General features: G+C 44.4%; 1 protein-coding gene across 1 annotated transcript in view; it reads right to left on the reverse strand.

The window, feature by feature from the left end:
* Window positions 1–23,150, reverse strand: part of LOC101123368 (putative tetratricopeptide repeat protein 41) — an 81,233-nt gene that overhangs the window by 47,132 nt on the left and 10,951 nt on the right. Inside the window, 5 exon segments of the mRNA XM_060413138.1 lie at window positions 3,607–3,846; window positions 6,829–7,270; window positions 10,902–11,062; window positions 17,780–17,994; window positions 20,063–20,243. Coding sequence (XP_060269121.1) covers window positions 3,607–3,846; window positions 6,829–7,270; window positions 10,902–11,062; window positions 17,780–17,994; window positions 20,063–20,243 — 1,239 coding nt within the window.

A 23,150-nucleotide genomic window follows, 5' to 3' on the forward strand; every position in this document is an offset into this window, starting at 1 on the left:
CTCTCTACCCTCAGGCCTCCTCTCTCCCTGCTCTGCGCATAGTGTGTCTGCATTATGCACCCACCAGACCTCCCCCATCGGCAGGAAAACTGCTCAACCATAAACAGCAACATTCTCCTGGCATCAACAAGACAACTCCTCAAAAGATAACATTCCTTCTTGATTTTGTAAAGGGGTCACACGGCCCACCACAATGGTGCTTAGATCTGGATTATGTAAACTGTCAATGATATGTCATTTGATACCACTCCAATATTCTTGCCTGGAGAATCCCATGGACAGAGGAGCCTGATAGGCTATGGTCCATAGGGTCGCAAAGAGTTGGACACGGCTGAAGCAACTTAGCGCGGCACCCATTCACGCATATATGCGGAATCTAGAAAAATGATACGGATGAGCCTATCTGCAGGGCAGGAAGAGAGATACAGATGTACAGAGCAGACATGTAGACACAGTGGGGGAAGTGGATGGCGGGACGAATTGGGAGAGTAGCACTGACATGCTAACATACACACTCACGCCTGTGCTCAGTCGCTCAGTTGTGTCCGACTCTCCGTGACCCTATCAACTGAAGCCCGCCAGGTTCCTCTGTCCACGAGATTTTACAGGCAAGAATACTAGAGTGGATTGCCGTTCACTCCTCCAGAGGATCTGCCTGACCGAAGGATTGAACTCGCATCTCCTGCGTCTCCAGCATTGGCAGGTGGTTTTTTTACCACTGAGCCACTTGGGAAGCCCATCCTGGGCAGGCCGTATACACATTACCATGTGTGAAACAGACAGCTAGTGGGAAGCTGCTCCACAACACGGGGAGCTCAGCTCAGTGCTCTGCGATGACCTACAGAGGTGGGACGGGGGTGGGTGGGAGGGAAGTTCAAAGGGAAGGGATATATGCATATGTATAGCTGATTCATTTTGTTGTACAGCAGTTCAGTCATGTCCAACTCTTTATGGCCCCATGCACTGCAGCACGCCAGGCTTCCCTCTCCTTCACCATCTCCTTGAGCTTGCTCAAACTCATGTCCATTAAGTCAGTGATGCCACACAACCATCTCACCCTCTGACGTCCCCTTCTCCTCTTGCCTTCAGCCTTTCCCACCATCAGGGTCTTTTCCAATGAGTCACTTCCTCCCATCAAGTGGCCAAAATATTGGAGCTTCAGATTGTAAAGAAATTATACTCCAATTTTAAAAAAATACATCATTTGATGTATAACACTCTGTTTCAAAACACTTATATAACTGTGCCTGGTGATGGACTGGGAAGTCAGGTGTGCTACAGTCCATGGGATCACAAAGAGTCAGATAGGACTGAGTGACTGAACTGAACAGGTGGAACAGTTCTCAGAGTCTTCTGAGATGCTCTTTCTGGGTTTTAACCCTCAAATTTGACTTGAATAAAATTTTTCAATTCTTTCTTAGATAGACTGATTAATTTTTCATTGACACTTCTAAATGTAGAAGGATTCAAACCTTCTGACTTTATGCCAGTGCTCCTCCAATTACATGTGGGATGTGAGGAATGGCTTGACCATGGGATCATCTGTGTTACAAAGTTCAGTGTAGTTCTCACAGACAGACTAACTGGCTGACATTTACATAGTGCTGTTGTCTCTTAGGAGCCTCCCAGGTGGCACAGGGGTAAAGAATCTGCCTGCCAATTCAGGAGACCTGAGAAACACAGGTTCAACTGGGTCCAGAAGATCCCCCAGAGAAGGAAATGGCAACTTGTTTCAGGATTCTTGCCTGGAAAATCCCATGGACAGAGGAGCCTGGTGGGCTGTATAGTTCATGCATTCACAAAGAGTCCGACACAGCTGAGGCTAGATTTCACTGTGCGGATGAACAACCCCACAAGTCTCAGTGGCTTAAAAGAGCAAAGATTAACCATGTCCATCACGTGTTGGCTGGAACCCCAAATCCAGGTGGATCTCCTCACCCCAGGATGGATGGAGCAGTCGCCATCTTGAACCTGGCCAGTCAGCACTTACAACTCATGGGCAGAAGTAGCCACAAGCACCACCCAATAAGAGGCAGAGTATTTCAAACAAAAGCAGCCTGCAGGTATATGTGCCTAAGAGACCAGTTTGCCTCAAAATGACTGACATGACATCTGGACAAAAGACGTTAAAATGTAGCCCTTCACCAAAATATCACAGCAGACAAATGCTGTAGCCCCAGGCTTTGGGATATTTTTCATCCTTTAGGAATGGGCTTGCTTCTTATGCCAAGGCTGCATGGAACTGAATTATTGAAACTACAATTCCTGGTGCTTCGAACAAAAACTAGCATTCTCAGCCTGATTCTAAAGCAAGAAAACTTGCAGTTTTAACCACAGTGAATAGTGCCAGCAGTGCTTTATTTTGGGGCTCATCTTACAGGGAAGGAGTACAGCATGAACCCACAATTTTACCAGTAACATCATGACCCTTCAGTCCCTAGACCTCCAAGAATGTTACTGTTCTTGGTCAAATGGAGAGATTGAGAGCCTTGTAAACCATCATAAAATGGAATGAATAGAAAAGCTGATGCTACATCCAAGAACATCCTCATTCCTCACCCTGCTCTTCTCTGCGTTATGTAACTTAAGAGATGGTAGGAATGATGTCAATGTGGGAGGGGAAAAATAAAAAGGATTCATCTGGTTTAAAAAAAAAAAAAAAGTAAAAGAGAACACAGTAAACTGAAAAGGAAATTTAAGCTTAGAATCTTGCCAGAGGCTGTCATTTAAAGGGTTTTAAAGTCCTGAGATGCGAGGTCCCCTGTGTGAGTGATGCCCAGAGAGTGCTCCGACTCCAGGTAAGGTTCTGTGACTGCTGTTTCTCCGATTCAGATCTGCAGTTCTTTTCAGGAAGGGATAAGAATTTGATTTCAGAACTAAGGCAGAGACTGCTAATTCCTACCCCAAATCCATTTCCCTCATCTTTCTTAGTGACAGATTCCCACTTTGGTTTAGGGGAGCAATACACCCAGCTGAAACTTCTATCCCCAGATTCCCCTGTAACTGTGTGCTGTGCTTAGTCACTCAGTTGTGTCCGACTCTTTGCGACCCCATGTAACTAGCTATGGCCAAATGATGAAGTCCTGGGTCAAAGAGACTTAAGTGAAAATATTGGTGGAAAACTTCTAGGAAAACTCCTTAAAAGGAAACACAAGCCCTTCTCCCACACCAGCCCCTGTCCTTCCCATTGCTTGAAATATGATGGCTGGAGCTCCAGCAGCCATATTATGTCCAGTAGTCACGAACATGAGGTAACCTTGAGAATGTAAACCAGCATAACAGATCAGGGATGGGGTAGGAGCTGGGCTCCAGATGACTCTGAAGAGCCAACAGCATAGGCTTGGACTGCTGACCTCCAGAAGTCTTTCAAATGAGAGAATCAGTCAGTTCAGTTCAGTCGCTCAGTCTTGTCCGATAAACCCTGGTATATTAAGCAATTGAAATCATGGCTCTGTTACAGCCACATACAAATATTAATTTATGCAACCATTTTAATGCATATTTATAGACTCATTTCTACTCAAGAAATCCCAGCTATAACTTTCCCTTGGATGCGACTCTCACCTCCCCTTAGCCAGCAGGTGTCTGCAGAGATTCGAGCCTTACCCAGCAGCTTGTGTTCCACGGCGCTTCGCAGGGACTGGTGCCGGAAGTACAGGAGGCCGTTGGGCTTCTCCTGGAGCCAGTGTCTGGTGGCATTGCGGAAGGCAGCCCAGTGCAACGTGGTCACTTTGTAATGCCCCTTGTAGCCCAGCATGTCCAAAAGCTGGTATATCTCGTCCTCGGCCAGCCCACAGTGCGAGATGCTCAACAAACACAGGGTGTCAGACACCCAGCCGTCCAACCCTGTGCAGACAGCACACTGATGAAGGTGACAAAGGAGGGCTCACACATGCCAGATCATTCTACATGTTGTGTGTGATCAGCCAGCTCATTTCTTTCCATCATCCCCTAGGTGGCTACTATAGCCGCCCCATCGTACAAATAAGAAAAATGAAGCACAGAGAGGTTAAGTAACTTACCCCATGTCACACAGAAACCAGTGCAGAACCGGGATTTGAATGCAGACTGTATGGCTACAGAATCCATGTTCTTGACCATTAAATTATCACCTACATTGTCACAAGAATCCATCCGTGTCAGCTACGGTTACCAACTGGCAAGCTTGCCAGTTCTGACACAGCATTTCTCCTGAGCAGTCTTTATTTAAAGATTTCCAACATCAGATTTGCATGTACGGGCATGAGAGGCTTTTCTGTCTGGCTGCTGCCTACTGCATATTCATACACACCACACAAGCCAGCCACCAATTACTCACCTGACCCTCTAGATGTTTCCACCGTAGTAAGATCTCCCACTGGATCAACCAACTCTAAAGAGATCCTTAAGGCCACAGAGAAAAATGAGAGCAAGGTCTACCATTCGAAATGGATTTCTTATGCTATCAAACAGGACTGGGGAATGAGGCTCCAGATGCCTGCATCCTTTCAGCAGAGGCAGTTGTTCAGACTGATGTGCACAAGCTTCCTCTGAGGTTTGCCCCAGTTCAACTAAGCTCTCCTGGACCTGTGGTTGAACTCAGTGGGCCTGAGTCAGGGTCAGCAGACAGCACTGGGAGGGGGAAAATTGCCTATAAAAGGAGCAGTCCCTATGGGGTGTGGGGTGGGGAGGACCCGAGCTTTCCTGCACAATCCTGGAGACATGGGTCTAGCCAAAGGCACAGCTGTGGGCAGTTTTGTCTGGATGATTCTTCCTGGGGTACAGAGACCTTGTTTTCACCTCCGTGCAGGTTAGGGAGGGCACACTAAACTTGAACTTAACTTTCTCTGCAGAAATGCAAGCTCTAGACCAAAAAAAAAGGGGGGCAGATAATATGCCGGAGCAACAAATAATGTGCCTTTCATTCCCAGTATCTTCTGCTTCTCTCTCAGAGTTCCACCTCCCCATCCCTGCTCTGTTCTAATTCACTTAAAAGACAGCTGTCATAGCAGAAATGAAGAGAGAAAAACTCAAGTTTCAAGAGACTTTTGAGGCTCACAGTAGAGCCCATGCCTTGTGAGAATAAACTTGGGTTTTTGAAAGCCTGATTGTTGAATATTGAACCACAGATTCCTGGCCAACTCTTGGACTAATTTTTTTTTTTTTAAACCACAAAGAGCCTCAGACAATTACAGGAAGATGTAAAGAGGACATTTTTTTTTCCCACCCAGGAAGAAAAGAGATTTTGCTGAATTCAGAAAAGTTTAAAAAGAGACAGATCACCTATTCCATTTTTCTAGATGATCTCTCTGCCTCTCTTTTAACACCTTCCTGAGTTCAGCAAAATTTGCAAAACAGAGACACGGTCATAGAGAACAAATGTGTGGATACCAAGAGGGAAAGGGAGGTAGGTAGGAGGAATTGGGAGATTGGGATTGACATAAATACATTATTGATACTATGTATATGTAAATGACTAATGAGAACCTACTGTTTGGCACAGGGAACTCAGTGCTCTGTGGTGACCTGAATGGGAAGAAAATCCAAAAGGGAGAGAATATATGTACGGCTGATTCATTTGGTCGTACAGTAGAAACTATCACAACATTGTAAAGCAACTACACTCCAATAAAAATTGATTTAAAAAAGAAAGAGAGAGAGAGAGAGAGAAGAAAGCAATAAAGTTGCTCAAGTGGGTTTATGAGCAGGGGCCAGAGCCCTCCCCGTGAAGCAAATCAGCTTGGAGCAGAGAGAAACCGGCCTCTGGATGCATCTGAGACCTGATGGGAGGGAGGACCTGAGCTTCCAAAAGCCTGGAAGGCGGCAGCTCTACAGATTTCCCAGTGCCACAGGAAGAGGCGGAGAGGAGAAATGGCTGTGAGAACACTGGCGGAGACCTACAGGCCGCAGACCTCCGAGTGGCGCAGTGCGTGGCCACATTCTCTGTCGGGCATGTGGATTACCCGCAAGACTGGAGGCTCAAGCAGAGGGAAGGAGTGAGCCGACGATGCCCATGAGGACGAGGGCACGTGGCAGCAGATGGTGGCATACATGGAACCACCCCAGAACAGATGGGAACACAGGCATCCCCGAGGATGCCAAAAACAGGGCACATCAGTGTTGATGGACCATCTGGAGCCACGACCACCTCAGTGGAAGACAGCGGGGACAGGTGACAACCAAGGTCACCCAGCACCAAGGCCTTCAGATCTGAGCTCACCACAGCAGGGTCACAGCAAGGACACAAACCCTCACACAGCTGAAAAAATTCCTGAATCGACTGAAAATACACTAAACGGATGAGCTTAACCAGAATTAACCTAGTTTCTGCCATCAGTGGGACTGTAGGCTCAAAAGAAAGATTAAATTGAATCATAGGAATAATAAAGGCTCATTCCTTAGACCTCTGAGAAATGTGACTAAAATCTATGCTTAATGTATTTCTCCTTATGATCCACACACAGAGCTCCCTGGGTGGGGCTGCCAGATTTAGTAAATAAAAATATAGAGCCTCTAGCTACATCTGAATTCAGGTAAACAATAAATCCATTTTTGGCATAAGTATATTCCAAGAAATATTTGGGATATACTTATATACAAGATTATTTGTTACTTATCTGTAGTTTAAATAATTTTTAGTATATTTCCCATGCAATATCTGGGATATACTACAAGATTATTTGTTGCTACCTGAAATTCAAATTTAACTGGGCAAACTGTACTTTCTCTGACAATCCTCTCCCTCAACCTTCCTCCCTGGAGACGAAGGCAGGTGTGGGGTGGGGGTGTGGGGGGTGATCTTCCTCCCTATGGACTCAGACCAGCTGGTTAATACTGCTTAATGCCTACCTTCTCCTGAAGCCACAGTGTCAGAATTTGCCTTTTTTTGTTTCAAAGCCCAACTATAGTCTTCAACCCAGCGTTTCAGAATCAACCCCCAGAGCTCCTGAATCGAGGCCGCCCCCAAGTACTCCTTCAGGCACTGGAACTCGTTTCGGTAGATTCTGCACTCTTGGTATTCATTTGCCAGGATTGTGAGCTTTAAAGGACTCAGGTTGGTTTTTTTCCTCAAGCTGTATCTGCTCTGTCGGAAGGGGTCTCTATTGGAAAAAGAGAGATGCTCTCTAAAGATGCGTAGTTGGGCTTCTTTGTCCACTGTGCTGACGAGCTCCACTGTCCTCACATCAGGGCGGGCACACAGCGACTTGTAGGAGAGGCTGGAGGAGATGGTGCTCATGATCAGCTTGCAGTGAGGAGACAGCGAGCCTGGCAGCCAGGAGATGTCTTTCACCTGATGAAAAGAGTCAAAGACGGTTGAAAACTTCACAGCTTTAAAACTGCTTTGCTGGTGCAGGTGGTGGAGATAAAGGAACCCTCTTATGCTGGAGAAACCCCTCTCCACTATGGAGAATAGTATGGAGGTTCTTTAAAAATAAAAAAATAGAGCTACCACATGATCCTGCCCTCCCACTACTGAGCATGTATCTAGAGAAAAACATAATTCAAAAAGATATACACGCCCCAGTGTTCACAGCAGCACTATTTACAATAGCCAAGACATGGAAGCAACCTAAATGTCCATCAACAAATACAAGGATAAAGAAGGTGTGGCACATATGTACAGCGGAATATTAGTCAGTCAGAGAAAGAGTGAAAAACAGTCATTCGCAGCAACATGGATGGATCTAGAGACGGTCATACGAGTGAAGCAAATCAGAGAGAAAAAGAAACAAAATATGACATCACCACTAACTGGAATCAAAAAAAAGATTCAAATAGACTGATTCCTAAAACAGAAACAGACAAGCTATAGAAAATAAACCCAGTTACCAAGGAGGAAGGAGGGAGGGATAAATTAGGAGTTTGGGGTTAAAATATACACACTACTACATATACAATGGATAACTAACAAGGACCTACTGTATGGCACAGGGAACTACACTCAGTATCTTATAATAACCTAAAATGGAAGAGAATGCAAAAAAGAATATACATATGTATAACTGAATCACTTTGTTGTACACCTGAAACTAACACATTGTAAATCAACTATATTTCAATTTTTTAAATTTTTAATAGATTCAGTGGAATATAGTAAGAAAGTATAGGGTAAGGATTGGGGTTACAGTTATTAACAGCAACCTGGATAGCAAGCAATATGGTGCTAAGACAATACCAATTCACACTCCATATTGACTGACTCACCTCTCCATTAGGGATCTGATAGCACAAATGCAGACTCTGAAAAGAGGTTCCTACAAGTAAGCACTTTAACAAAATCACAGACTTCTGAAGAATGACCTACAGTGATGGCCAGAGTGCAAATTGAAACATTCAGCTGAAAAAAAAGATACTTCCTTGTGCTGAGAACTGTCACTTTGGGTAGCAATACTATCATAAATTAAATGGTTTCATTTTGGAATAAAAGAAACGCCTAATAAAATCTTTCTGGACTCCTTTAATAAACAGCTTTTTCCATCCCTCTTTGCCTAATAATAGCAATACTCATATCCTGACTGCTTACTCTGAGCCAGGCACTGTGTTGAGTGTGGACCAACCGCACTGGTTACTTACATTTTTAAAATTTTCTGTATCTTACGTTGTTTCCACATCTCTCGGGGGAACTTACAGATCCAGGGAAATTGCTCCTCCCAAGGCCATCCAATTCCTGGGAGCAGTGGACAGCTTGCATGAAACATACCTTCTGTGTGCAGACAAGCCAACCCATGACCACACCCTGACCCATCTTCTTATTCAACTTTCGCTCACCAAGCCAGTACTTCCTCTGCCCTAAATCATCCAAGGGTCAGGTGCCAGACAGTGAGGGAAAGCCCCTATGCCCCAAAGTCCACTAGAATTATTCAAACTAGCAATCCAAGACTGTGTCCTCTGCCCTGCCTTGCCTTTCCCATGAAAACCCCCAAAATAATTTTGTTGTATATTCTGATCTGCCTTATCTATACTGATTTTTCCATATATCAAATCCCATTGATTGGTCGCTATCTTTAGTTTTTCTTCTGTTTGAAGGGATACTGGATCAATGGCACCTCTAATGCTTTTTAGTGTCAGTCATTGCTTTGGCCCCTGGCTCCTGTCTTCTGCCTTCTGACACCCTAATATTTCCCCCCGGAGCCCTGCGTGACAAGGCATGTCTTCTCTTCAAAAGTGTAAATCATAAATAATTCTTTCAATGCCATTGGTTTCTCCATGCCATCACTCAGTTATCCCCCTATAAATTAAATCCCAGGTATAATTTTATTTCATTAACTCATTCAGTCCCCCTAACAACCCTCCAGAAAAGCCAAGGAGGAAACTGAAGCACAGAGGGCCTAAACGTTTTATCAAATTCATTATGAGGGTAAGCAGCAGAGCTGGGATTCAAACTAAGGGTCTGGCTGCAGGGGCTTGCCCCTCACCACTGCACTGATGCCTCAGAGAACTGCCTGACAGCCCCTCCTCCTGCAGAGCTCTCCCTGTGCCCCTCTTCCAGGAAGCCTTTTCCAAAGGTCCAGTGTTTTTGTTAGAGGCCTTCACAATACTACATACTGATCCCTGCCAGCACTTAGCTCAGCTGTCATTTTATATTTATTTATGTGATGATATTACTAATATCTGCCATTCCCTGCTAGAATGAAAGCTCTATTTCTTAGGGACTATGTCTGTCTGCATACAGTGCTTTTCCCATGGTAAGCAGTCAATAATTATTTGTTGGATGTATGGTGGTCACCATGTACTGAATTAAAAAGCAGATTACAAAATAATATGGTATATAACTTCATTTATATAAGCATATGTATGTGTATACAGCCATCCATAGAAAAAAGAAGGTTTAACAATGGTGAGGCTGTGAGGATATTTAATTTTCTATTTTCTTCTTCTTTGTTATATGCTCTATGAGAAATATACATGAATCACATAATTTATAATTATGCATGTATAAGTTTTAGAGAAAATGCTTCACAAAGTAATGACTAATACTAAAAAGCATTGGAGGTGCCATTGATCCAATATCATTTCAATCAGAAGAAAAACTAAAGATAGCAAACAACTGATAGAATTTGATATATGAAAAATTAAGTATAGATAAGGCAAATCAAAATATACAACCTAAAGAATATAATAGGGGCCCAATAAATGTCTGATTGAAGTATAAAATAGCGGGGCAGAACTGTGCAGCAGTAACGGCCAGTTTCTAGAACCAGGCTTCCCATGCTTAAATTCCAAGTCCACCATCTCCTTAGGACCTTCAGCAACTTGTCTAATATCTCCAAGTCCAATCCCATTTATATAAATAGAGATGATGATCCCAGTCTATCAAGGATTGTTGTGAGAATTCAATGTAAATATCTCTAAAGTTTCTAGAATAGTGCCTGGATCATTGTGTTACGTAAGTATTTGTTTCATAAAGTATTCAGAAGTAACTAGAAGCAGCATTGGCTATAACTATAGATATGCAATGCAAGGGAATGATATTATGTACATTCTAAATTAAGCCATTTCCCAACAAGGACCTACTGTATAGCACATAGAACTCCACTCAATGTTATGTGGCAGCCTGGAGGAGAGGGGGGTTTAGAGGAGAGCCATATACATGGGGGTTTACAGGAGAGCCTTGTACATGGGGATTTAGAGGAGAGCCATGTACATGGGGGTTTACAGGAGAGCCATATACATGGGGTTTAGAGGACAGCCATATACATGGGGGTTTAGAGGAGAGCCATATACATGGGGGTTTAGAGGAGAGCCATATACATGGCTCCATGTATATACATGGCTGAGTCCCTTCTCTGTTCACCTGAAATTATCACAACATTGTTCATTGGCTATACCCCAAAACAAAATAAAAAGTTCAAAAAAATTAATTAAGGGGTTTTCTTTTTATTAAATAATAATAAAATAGATATTATTTTGAAAGAGATTACCTTCTCTCCTGAAATCCCATAAATGCCAGCCAATTCTTCAATTCCGTCCAGTACAAGTATACATGGCTTTACATTGATGGAAGCAATGAACATGTCTACAAGAAGTGAAAAGGCCAAGATATTTGCATCTTCATTGAGAATATCAGTTTCAAGCTGGGTACCTGCAACATAGAAATGTGCTCAAATCAGGTGAAAATGTTTCCGTCGCTGCTAAAATATGTTAACGGGTTGGGGAAGCAGAAGGGGTTGGGAACGATGAGTGCTGCTCACAGCTGCACGACACACGCAGATGGCGTAGGATGGCGTGTGCGTGCTCACTCAGTCTTGTCTGACTCTCTGCGACTCCATGGACTGTAACCCACCAAGGTCCTCTGTCCACGGGATTTTCCAGGCAAGAATGCCGGAGTGGGTTGCCATTCCCTTCTCCAGGGGATCTTCTCGACCCAGGGATCGAACTCGAGTATCCTGTGTCTCTTGAATTGGCTGGCTCTTTACCAATGAGCCATCTGGGAAGGCCATATGTGTGATTAGCAGTCTCAAAATATTCAACCCTAAAGGGGTAAAGATATTTACCACCACATGTCTCCTATATATTTTCAGGATTTTATATAAAAAAATATTATGTATGACCCAAAGCGCTACTCTCACTTTCCAAAATGCAAAAATTGATCATGTTACAAAGAACTGGATGGGAAGAAAGAGAAGTCAGGCTATGTGATCTGTGAAGCTTCTGCATCCCCTTAAGATCAGTTCCTGTTTGGGGTCACAGCCACCACTCTGGGGGTCCAGCTGTGTGCACGCACACACACACACACACACACACACACAACATCTCCTACCCACCACCTAGTTTCTTTGGTCCTGGCTCATTTTAAACCTAACACAACTGATCCTAAATTACTCTACCCTTAGTAATGGACCCCAGACCTTCGATTCTAGAAATTACTAGGGAGAATTAAGTAATGAATCAGCAAAGACTAAGGAAGTAATTTGAGAGGACCAACTTGCAGGATGTGATTAAGTGACACACTAGCAGCAACCCAAAATGGTAATCACCTACCTAATATTCTAAGAGCACTTTGTGACATACAATTTCTGCCTTGCTTTTAATTTTCAAAACTAATATTTTCAAATAAATTAAGATCTGTTAGGATCTAGAAATCAAGTTATGCAAAGAAACTGGACTGGAGTAAGTTTCTTAAGTATATGAAGATTTAATCTATTTAAGAATCCACCTGCCAATGCAGGGGACACAGGTTCGATCCCTGATCCAGAAAGATCCCACATGCCTTGGAGCAGCTAAGCCCATGTGCCCCAACTACTGAGGTTGTGCTCTTAGAGCCTTTGAGCCGCAATACTGAGCCCACATGCTGCAACTACTAAAGCCCACGTGCCTGGAGCCTGTGCTCTGCAACAAGAGAAGCCACCGCAATAAGTCCATATGTGGCAACTAGAGAATAGCCCCTGCTCTCCACAACTAGAGAAATCCCTGGGGCAGCAACGAAGACTCAGCACAGCCAAAAATTAATTAATTTTTTAAAGATTTGCTCTATTTTGTCCAAGCAGGGAGAGTAACTGTATTACACAGAAGCATAACTGTGCTAACATCAAGAAAGACCTCTTGGGGAAAAACAATGAGATGTTGATGAAGCCCTCAGCACAGCATCTGGCACCCAGAAAGTCTTTGATAAAAGGAGGTCCTTGTTAGTCAGGGCTGCTGCCAGGGTCCGGAGTAATACAGTGAGGAAACATGAGAAGCGGAAAGGCGGAGGCTCTTCTCTGACCTTCTATGAAGCCTGTCATGAAGAGGACGTCAGCTGCAGCTGCCTAGCAGGCAAGGGCACTTGGGTCAGAGATTTGGCCATGGGTGGCCAGTTCTCCTCTGCTAGATCACTATATCCTGGCCAGCAGGGGTGGGGACGGAGGAGCAGAAATGTCAGCTTCACCCAACGGAGTTTTAGCATCCCCATGATGGGGAAGGAGGGCAGGGCTCACAGCCCACACAGGCGCTGCAGCAGCGGACAGCTAAGTTGGGTACGAGAAAATGCTCTCTGCCTGAATCTTCATGTGACCTCTCAGGCCTGGCTGTGCTCTCAGCAGTGGCTCCTTCTCTTTCCACATCCACCTCCTCCAGGTCCAGCTTCCGAGCCAAGGTGGTGATGCTAAACGATGCTGGAGGCAGCCAGCCCTGCTCATCCGGGCTTCCCCCAGGCTTCTGTGTTGCATGCATGCGTGCTCAGTCGTGTTTGACTCTTTGTGACCCCATGGACTGTAGCCAGCCAGGCTTCCCTGTCCATGGGATTTTCCAGGCAAGCATACTAGAGTGGGTTGCCATTGCCTTCTCCAGGGGATCTTCCTGACCCAGGGATTGAACTCACATCTCCTGCACTGCAGGCAGATTCTTTACCGTGGAGACACTGAAGAACAGCTACCAACTCTCTTGCTTTCCATCCTCGCTCCCCTTAGTCTAGATAATGAATAGGACTTTCTTGTTTCCCTCAGCTGCCCCCTACTCCCTGCTTCTTTCTCCAGCTCAGTGAGGAATAATAACAAAAGCAATAACAGCAAACTGTGCCAAGGACCCATTTAAGTTCTTTACATGTATCATCTGTTAACCCTGACACAGCTTTCTGTAGGTACTATTATTCCCATCCCCATTTTAGAGGTGAGAAACTGAGGCACAGATTGCTTAAGTGAACTGCCTAAGATCACACAGCTAGTAAATAGCGGAGCCAGAACTGAAAATCTGGGCAGGCCAAGTCCAGAACCACTGCCATCCCATTAACAAGGAGAGGTATTGCCTGACTGTAAAGTGTTCACAGGCTGTTAATGAATTTATTCTGCTTCGTCAGCTTAAAGATTTGTTTGTTTGAAAGGCAGCAACTGTTTTCATTAGGCGCTTTCCATACCTAAAAAGACACTCAAGAAAATAGCAATTTATTTGGGGAATAAAATCATAATTGCATGTGTACAGTTGAGCATCTAATCATCAGCCTTGCCAGAATAAACACCTTTGGGATGAGCCTGAGTGGTACTAGTCGCTTTTTCTTAGAATCAGACACACCTGCTGCTACTGACTTTGACTTTACCCACTTAGCACACTCTGAGAAATGTAGCCACTAAAAACTCACACCCACATGTTCACTTTATTTACTCACAGAAACACCTACACACACACACGCAGAAGGAAGCTCACATATTTTTCCCTTCATCCAGAGATGATCTACACTCATCAAAACTCACCCAGGGCCCCAACGCTCGCTCAGTACCCAGAGGCTCATGTGGGTACAAGCCCTGGGTGAGAAGGGATGAAGTCTCCAAAGCAGGAAGGGTCAGACACATACAAACATGCAAATACACAGAAGGCACCTAATGATGATGATAATATCTAATATCTGCTGGTGCTGTGGTTTCTCTGGTAGCTCAGCCAGTGAAGAATCTGCCTGCAAAGCAGGAGACCCGGGTTCAACTCCTGGGTTGGAAAGATCCCCTGGAGAAGGGATAGGCTACCCACTCCAGTACTCTTGAGCTTCCCTGGTGACTCAGATGGTAAAGAATCCACTTGCAGTGAGTGCGGGAGACCTGGGTTCAATCCCTGCAATGGGAAGAGCCCCTGGAGGAGGGCATGGCAACCCACTCCAGTATTCTTGTCTGGAGAATCCCCATAGACAGAGGAGCCTGGCGGGCTACAGTCCATGGGGTCACAGGGTCAGACCGACCGAGAAACTAGGCACAGCACAGCACTATATGCCAAGCATTGTGTTAAGTGTCTTTATTTCTCAGACTTTATCTTAGTTCGTCCTCTCAACTACCTATAAGACATCTTTTTCCTTCCTATCCATATTTTGCAGATGGGAAAACTGAGCCAGAGAGAATTAAAATAACTTGCCCAGGTCTCACAGCTAATAGAAGCCGTCGGGCTCCCCAGCTGCTCCTAGAACAGAGGTGGATCCCATAGGATTGTTCTCTCTGCCCACGTAAGCCTTGCATCTTCAATATCTCCTGACCAAAGCAGAACTCTTGATTACCCTCAAAACCTGCTGCCCCATCAATGCTGTCCCATTTCAGTGAACCACCCTGACCGTCCACCTAGTTTCCTTAAGCCGCAAACTAGGAGAATCCGTAATGTCTCCCTATCCTTCAATTCTCACATTCAGTTCCTCAGTGTGTTCCCATCCCTCCCCTTGCTACTCCCCTTCCCCAGGCCATCACCTCTTCCCACTTGGACCATTGTGATGGCCTCTAACAAGTGTCACTGCCACTATGCTGACTTGCCCACACCTATTTCTACATAGGAGATGATTTTGAGCTTTGATAAATACCAACCAAATCATGCCAGTCCCCTGCTCAAAATCCTCCACTGGCCTCCCACTGCACACAGTAGAATCTAATCCAAGTTCCTGTTCTACAAAACTCAGATACAAAGTAGCCCATCCTCTATCTTATCCTGATTCATCTGGTAGCACTCCCTGCATCCCCCACCAGAGTCTGGACACACTGCCTTCTTTCCTTTTCTGACTCACTCCACTTTGTTTCCAGCTTAGGGACCTTAGCTGTCCCTTCTGTCTGGAATGTTCTGATCTCCGCATGGCTGGCTCCTTCTTGTCTCTGAGATCTCCTGAGAGCGTAGCAGAGATGGCGGCCTGTCCTGTGAAAGTTTATGCTTCCCCTTAAAGATGGTGGGGGTAGCTTTCCGTTCCTACCTGACTCGCAGTGTGGCCATGGGAGCCCAGGGCGGCTGACTTCTTGCCAAAAGAATGGGAGTGGAAATGACTCGTGTCACAACCTGGCTGAGACTTTTAAGGAAAGGTGCGCCTTTTCCACTCGATTTCCTCTTCCTCTAGCCAAAGGCAGATGACTCTGAGGCCCTAGAAGATGACACAGCCTCAAGATGGAAAGAGCCCGCGGCCCCAAACCACCACGTGGGGAAAAGCCACTCATTCTCTAATGAGGAACCCTGAGCTGAACTGCTGCATGAGCTAGAGATGGCACAGATGGTAAAGAATCTGCCTGCAGTGCAGGAGACCTAGGTTCAATCCCTGGGCAGGGAAGATTCCTTGGAGAAGGGACTGGCAACCCACTCCAGTATTCTTGCCTAGAGAATCCCATGGACAGAGGAGCCTGGCAGGCTACAGTCCATGGAAGTCTCAAAGAATCATACATGAATGAGTGACTAACACAAACACGAGCTAGAAATAAACTTCAAGAAGCCACTGAAATGGGATATATAAACAGCAGCCAGAGTTATTCCAACTAATACAGAGATACAGTTCCTGACCACTCAACCTCAACAGCCAGCCCATTATCTCAGCACATCACTCTGTGTGGCATTCATCATTATTTGAAACATCTCTTGATTATTGGTCATCTGCCTTTTTCAACAGAACATTAGACCTATGGGAGTCATGATCTTACTTGCCAGACTCAGTGCTATGTCCCCAGAACCCAAACCAATGACAGGCACAGAACAGGCACCCAATAAATACTTTGTAATGAATGAGTGAATAAACATGCTTAGTAGAGAGCTACTGAACTAAACGGGAGGAGCAATAGCTGAAAGCAAAGAACTATGGCAGCCTCTTGATGAAAGTGAAAGAGGAGAAAAGTTGGCTTAAAGTTCAACATTCAGAAAACTAAGATCATGGCATCCAGTCCCATCACTTCAAGGCAAATAGATGGGGAAAGAGTGGAAACAGTGGCAGACTTTTTTCAGGGGGGGCTCCAAAATCACTGCAGATGGTGGCTGTACCCATGAAATTAAAAGCCGCTTACTCCTTGCAAAGAAAATTATGACCAACCTAGACAACATATTAAAAAGCAGAGACATTACTTTGCCAACAAAGGTCCATCTAGTCAAGGCTATGGTTTTTCCAGTGGTCATGTATGGATGTGAGAGTTGGACTATAAAGAAAGTTGAGCATTGAAGAATTGATGCTTTTGAGCTGTGGTGTTGGAGAAGACTCTTGCAAGTCCCTTGGACTGCAAGGAGATCCAACCAGTCCATCCTAAAGGAAATCAGTCCTGAATATTCATTGGAAGGACTGATGTTGAAGCTGAAACTCTAATACTTTGGCTATCTGATGTGAAGAACTGACACATTTGAAAAGACTCTGATGCTTAGAAAGATTGAAGGTGGGAGGAGAAGGGGGCAACAGAGGATGAGATGGTTGGATGGCATCACCAACTCAATGGACATGAGTTTGAGTAAACTCTGGGAGTTGGTGTTGGATAGGGAGGCCCGGCATGCTACAGTCCATGGGGTTGCAAAGAGTCAGACATGACTGAGCAACTGAACTGAACTGAACTGAACCTGAGCAATAGCTGAGAGGGACGTCCTGCCTTGGAGCCCTTGCAACCATTCCCATTGACTGGAATGTTCTCCCTGAGATAATCTGCCTGGCTCTCTCTTTCAAGTATATATTCAAATGCCCCTTTTTCAGTGAAGCTTGCCCAGATGATACCTTTAAAGTCCTGAAATCCTTACACATACACACTGCCTACTTTCTTTCTCTGATTTATTTTTCTTCATAGAACTTAACCGCCTCCAAACATTCTATAATTTTTAGTCATTAACTCTTTGTCCCCTTTGCTCTCCAATAACAGGGAAACCCCATGAGGCTAACGTATTCTGTCCATTTTTTTTCACGGTTGTATCCCCACTGGCACATAAGGCACTCAGTTCACCTTTGGGGAAGGAAAGACGAAAGAAAGGAAGAAAAGAAACAATTCTGAGAGCAGAAGAGGTGGGCGGATACACAGGCAAGACTATATAAAGGTTTAGATTGGAATAAGAGAAAAATAGCCTTATGGGCAGAAGACGGAATGACCACTTTTAAACAAAATTTTTCTGAATGAATTTCAAAGTCTGATTCTATTACCATAGTGTTCGTACTGCAATTCTGTGATGAAGTAATGGATCACGGACATGATGTCACTGCTTTCACAGGTGCTGCCCACGAAATGAGGGATCAGCAACATGTTCGGGTATTTCTTCTTGAAATAGTTCACCCAGTTGGCAAGCAGAGTGGACTTGCCACAGCCACGTTCTCCAGACAACAGCAAAATAGACTTGTAAGCTGGAAGAGGATTTATTCTGAAAAACAAACGGGGGAAACGTAGTCAAGGATAACTACCAAGAAAGAGGGAGGGAGGGAAACTTTTCCTGCATACATCTGTCTCTAAGAGATATGAAATTCTAGTCTCTCTGGGAGGGAGCTTAGTGAGGGAGGGAACATATGCATGCATATTGCATGTGTGTTCAGTCATGTCCAGCTCTTTGAAACTCCACGAACCGTAGCCCACCAGGCTCCTCTGTCCATGGGATTTCCCAGGCAAGAATACTGGAGCGGGCTGCCATTTCTTTCTCCAGGGATGTCTACATACAGCTGATTCATTTCATTGTACAGCAGAAACTAACACAACATTGTAAAGCAATTATATTCCAATCTTTTAAAAGTTAAAAGAAATTCCAGTCTCTCCACTGTGAACTCACTTGCTTCCAAACAAGTCATTCTCTCTCTGGGTTCGGCTCTGTCTTATATAAAATTAGGAGAGTGGAAAGATGGCAACCTTGGAAGGCTCCTCCAACTACCATAGACTCTAGGGTTGTCCAACATGAACCTGGGGTTACGTCAAGGGCCCAACCTGCCCAAAGATCCTGGAAGGGAGACTCTGCACCATCAGGAGAGAGAATAAAAAATCAAAACACTCATACGCCAAGGATTCCGATAATCCTGATGACCATGACATTAGAAATGCAACAAAATGACCGCAGTTGTCAGTGACTCACTGAGCAGTAGCCAGCTGCTCCATGGGGGTGTTTTGGCTTGTAATAATGAATAAATATGACTTCTCTGAACTGGCATGAGCACAGTATAACTTGTCTTGCTGCACAGTCTTAGCCACTGGACCACCAGGGAAGTCCCCCAAGCACCATGTTGTTTTAACCAAATAAACTGTCTTCCTCTTGGCTTGGGTTCCAGGAACCATAAGAATGTTGGTAGCTCTGCAGTCACAGTGGGTGCTGAGACTGGGGCAGAGACGGTGGAGCACAGCCCTGAGCCACTGTGGGTTTATCTCAAATCCTGAAACCCTCACAGAATAAATGATACCTGTGGTAAGAACTGGACGATGAGGATAGAAGAAATAAAATAGTCCAAGGAACCTCCCTATTTCTAGGGTTGAAACTGGGAAGGACACCACAGACAACCCCAGGGCTTTCTTCATGCCCCAGCCTCTTCATGCCTGTGGGTGGTGAAGAGAATACATCACCTCCCAGAAAAGGAAAAGATATGGGGGTCTGAATGAAGAGGACACTGAAAAAAAGTGAAGGAGTGCAAACTTTGGGTGAAGTTAAGTGAAAGTCGCTCGGTCGTGTCCAACTCTTTGTGACCCCATGGACATGGAATTCTCCAGGCCAGAATACTGGAGTGGGTAGCCTTTCCCCTCTCCAGGGGATCTTCCCAACCCAGGGATCGAACCCAGGTCTCCCGCATTGCGGGCAGATTCTTAACCAGCTGAGCCACAAGGGAAGCCCAAGAATACTTGAATGGTTAGCCTATCCCCTCTCCAGGGGATCTTCCCTTCCAAGGAATCAAACCAGGGTCTCCTGCATTGCAAGCGGATTCTTTGCCTGAATGAAGAGAACACTGAAAAAAGTGAAGGAGTGCAAACTTTGGGTAAGATAACTCAATTCCTTACTCACAAATACAAAGCTATGGCCCATAGTCAGCCATTAACAAGTGTTGGCTGAATATCTTAAAGTAATTAATAACGAGCTGATGATGTATGTGGAAGTTCTTTGTAAATTATGCAATACTGCACAGATGCATTAGTCATGTTTCCTAATCCAACTTTTTCTCCTTAAAATCATTACATCATTGTTAGGAATGACTGAGACAAACTTTGGACTATGGGATTAAACAGAAGGCAAGCCCTCTGTCCTCCAGGGTTTATAATCTTCTTGAGGAGACTGGAAGAAAGAAACTGAAATAGGAAAATTTCACAGCTGCAGAGTGAGTTCTGATGAGGAGATTCTAACCCGGGAGTGGCTTCTTTAGGAAGCCAGGGGTAGAAAAGGGGAGGGAAGGAAGACATTCCAAACTGGAGGAGTCTATTCACTAAAGTCAGACTGCTTTGCTTGGGATTTCTTGACGTCGTACCTGAGAACAGAGTCTAAGCTGGAGTGTGCTGCAGGACTGTTAAAATCAGATTCCATATCCTTTAAGGCAAATCTTTCCAAGATTTCAAAGATCTTGCTAGACTCCTTGGAAATAACAAATACTTCCTTGCACTTCTCAGTGAACTCTTCATGATAGAAACGTTCAAAGTTGTGCTTAAAGTCTTTAGAGACAAAAAGATATACTTTAATGTCTTAGATTTGTAGTTTAGCATTTTCCATTTCACATGGTTATTATGAATGCCCAGGAAAGTGCTCTGGGTCCCTATCACCATCTTTCTACGTTAGCACAATATTTCATAACCCACACTACATTGTAATGCAAGGAAGCTACAGGCAAGCAATGCTACTTGTATCTGAAATCCTGCTTAGGATTCCAAGTTATTTCATGACCTCACAATGAACAGGGCAAAAGAAAAAAAAATAATAAAACTGGATTTGCTACATATATCCTCTTGTATTTTTAGATTGTTAGCTAAGTATAAGTTACCTAATTCAATCTCATGGCATATGTGTTTCTACCCAGGGCAATGGCTGGGGGAGGGAGTGGGGTGTATTTTTAGGATAAGATGTCCTAATACAATGATAACCACGAGTATAGTTTCAACTCTGCCATTGGGCAAGTCCCTTAAACTCTCAGGTAAAATAAGTGGCAGCCAGACAACTGGATCTCTGAGATTCCTTCTAGCTTCAATTTACTGTTTCTAAGCTCACTGTTAAAGCCAAGGCATTCTGGACTGCCAAATTGTACCCCCATCTCCAGAAATACCTACATCTTCCAGAGTTTGGGAGGGGGTTGTTTTTTAAACGATGTGAGGCAGGAGAATGAACATCTCTGGTTTAACCTGGTAAGGTCTCAAGACATCTTATACTTCCATAGTTAACTGGGCTGCCCTCCGGTTCAGGTTAGGGCAAGAACAGACCTAGAGGACCAACAGTTTGGCCAAGGTCAGCTTCAAATTTCAAGATCTTAAGACAGAATTGGAGATGATCCCACAACCTAATGGGTCTCTTTAGCTCACCATGAACCTCACTCACCAGTCTCAGGTAACTCCAAGGACCTCAGTAGTGCTTCTAAAAGTCAAGAGTGTGAACTGAGAGCTCAACATTGCCTTATGATAACCATCAGCTACCCAAATGGCCTATTTTTACCCCAGCTATGCGATTTTGGAACTATGTGGGCAATTAAAGGGTACTGAAGATCCAAAACAAAAATAATTTAGCCTTCTTTTCTAAAGATTTTTAAATAATTCATACATTCTGTACCTTCTACTATAGACATGTAGTCCATATATTACATATTCAAAACTAAAGTCTAAAACAAACTAATCTTTCAACAGTAATCAAGACTAAGAAGAAAACTATAGAGAAACAATTTGTCTCTCACCCAAATACACAAAAAAGTTTGATTCTTAAACATGTTAATAAACATTAACTGACGGATGCATTTCACACTGAGACTAGTCAAACGTGAATCTAAGTGAGCTCCGGGAGTTGGTGAAGGACAGGGAGGCCTGGCGTGCTGCGATTCATGGGGTCACAAAGAGTTGGACACGACTGAGCTACTGAACTGAACTGAACTGAACTATACTTCAGACTTTAGTAAAATATATACTATATTCTCCCAGGACTCATTTTTTCATGATTCATCCCCATTAGCATAATATATGTCAGGCACTGTTTTCGGGTGCTTGCTGCTGCTGCTGCTGCTAAGTCACTTCAGATGTGTCCAACTCTATATGACCCCAGAGACAGCAGCCCACCAGGCTCCTCCATCCCTGGGATTCTCCAGGCAAGAACACTGGGGTGGCTTGCCATTTCCTTCTCCAATGCATGAAAAGTGAAGAGTGAAAGTGAAGTCGCTCAGTCATGTCCGACTCTTAGCGACCCCATGGACTGCAGCCCACCAGGCTCCTCCATCCATGGGATTTTCAAGGCAAGAGTGCTGGAGCGGGGTGCCATTGCCTTCTCCATTTCGGGTGCTTAACATATGTTATTGCTCTCAAGGTGATTAATGCTAACCAGAAATCAGAAGAAGAAACCTAGGCTTACCAATATTATGTCATTTTCCCAAGGTTACATAGCTAAAAACTGAAAAATCTTGGATCTGAGAACATGTCTGTCTTTGGACATTCTAAAACTCCAAGGCTGTAGTGAATACTCAAGATATTTGGGACTGCTCAACACCCTATTGAGCCACAGACTATCATTCGGGTCCCACCTTGTCTCAACTCTCAATTCATGTTAATGTAGTGGGTCCGTCTCCCTGCACCTCCAGAGGTGGTATAGGACCCAGAATTAGCCAAATCAGAGAATCTCATCACATCAATCACAATACCAGCGATTGAGTCAGATACAAGCATATAGTCCAAGTCCTGCTAATCAGGAACAGAAAGACTTAATGGTAGGACTTTGAGTCATTTACTGCTGGACTTGAACCTGGAGCTGCTACAGCCATCTTCCCTCCATAATGGAGAAGCCAAAGAATTGAGGCAGCATGAGGACAGCAGAGCCATCAGAGAAACAGTGAGAAACAAGGGCCTGGAATCCTCCTTTGAGCAAGTGGATGCAGCTTGAGCTGAACACAGACCTATCTCTAGGCTTTCAAGTTATATAAACTAATAAATTCTCTTTCTCTTGAAGCCAATTTAAGTCATTTGCAACCCAGAGTAATGAGCGATACAATATTCTTTTCTAGGACCCCAAAATTATTTGGTCTGTAGATGGAGTCTAGTTTGACCAGCACAGTGGGATTTCACATCTCACCTCCAAAAATGAATGTGAATGACTTTAGGTGGGTCAACTCCCTCCTATTCAGTTGACCACAGATCTGCTCCCTATCATATTACAAGGACTCTGCCTGCCTGGTCCCTAAAGCACCTGAGAATGCCCTCATTCCACATTCCCACACTACTTGGGCCCTTACAATGGTAATTCATAATGTTTTTTGTGTCATTAAACCTTTTTGATCAAAGACAGTGTCTTCCTTTGATTGATGTCTTCCTACGGCCCCCAAACACACATATGCATTAAAACATTCTATTTTTCATATAATTTCAGGGCATCGCAGA

This window comes from Ovis aries, chromosome 3 (genome assembly GCF_016772045.2).
Source record: "Ovis aries strain OAR_USU_Benz2616 breed Rambouillet chromosome 3, ARS-UI_Ramb_v3.0, whole genome shotgun sequence".
NCBI lineage: Eukaryota > Metazoa > Chordata > Mammalia > Artiodactyla > Bovidae > Ovis > Ovis aries.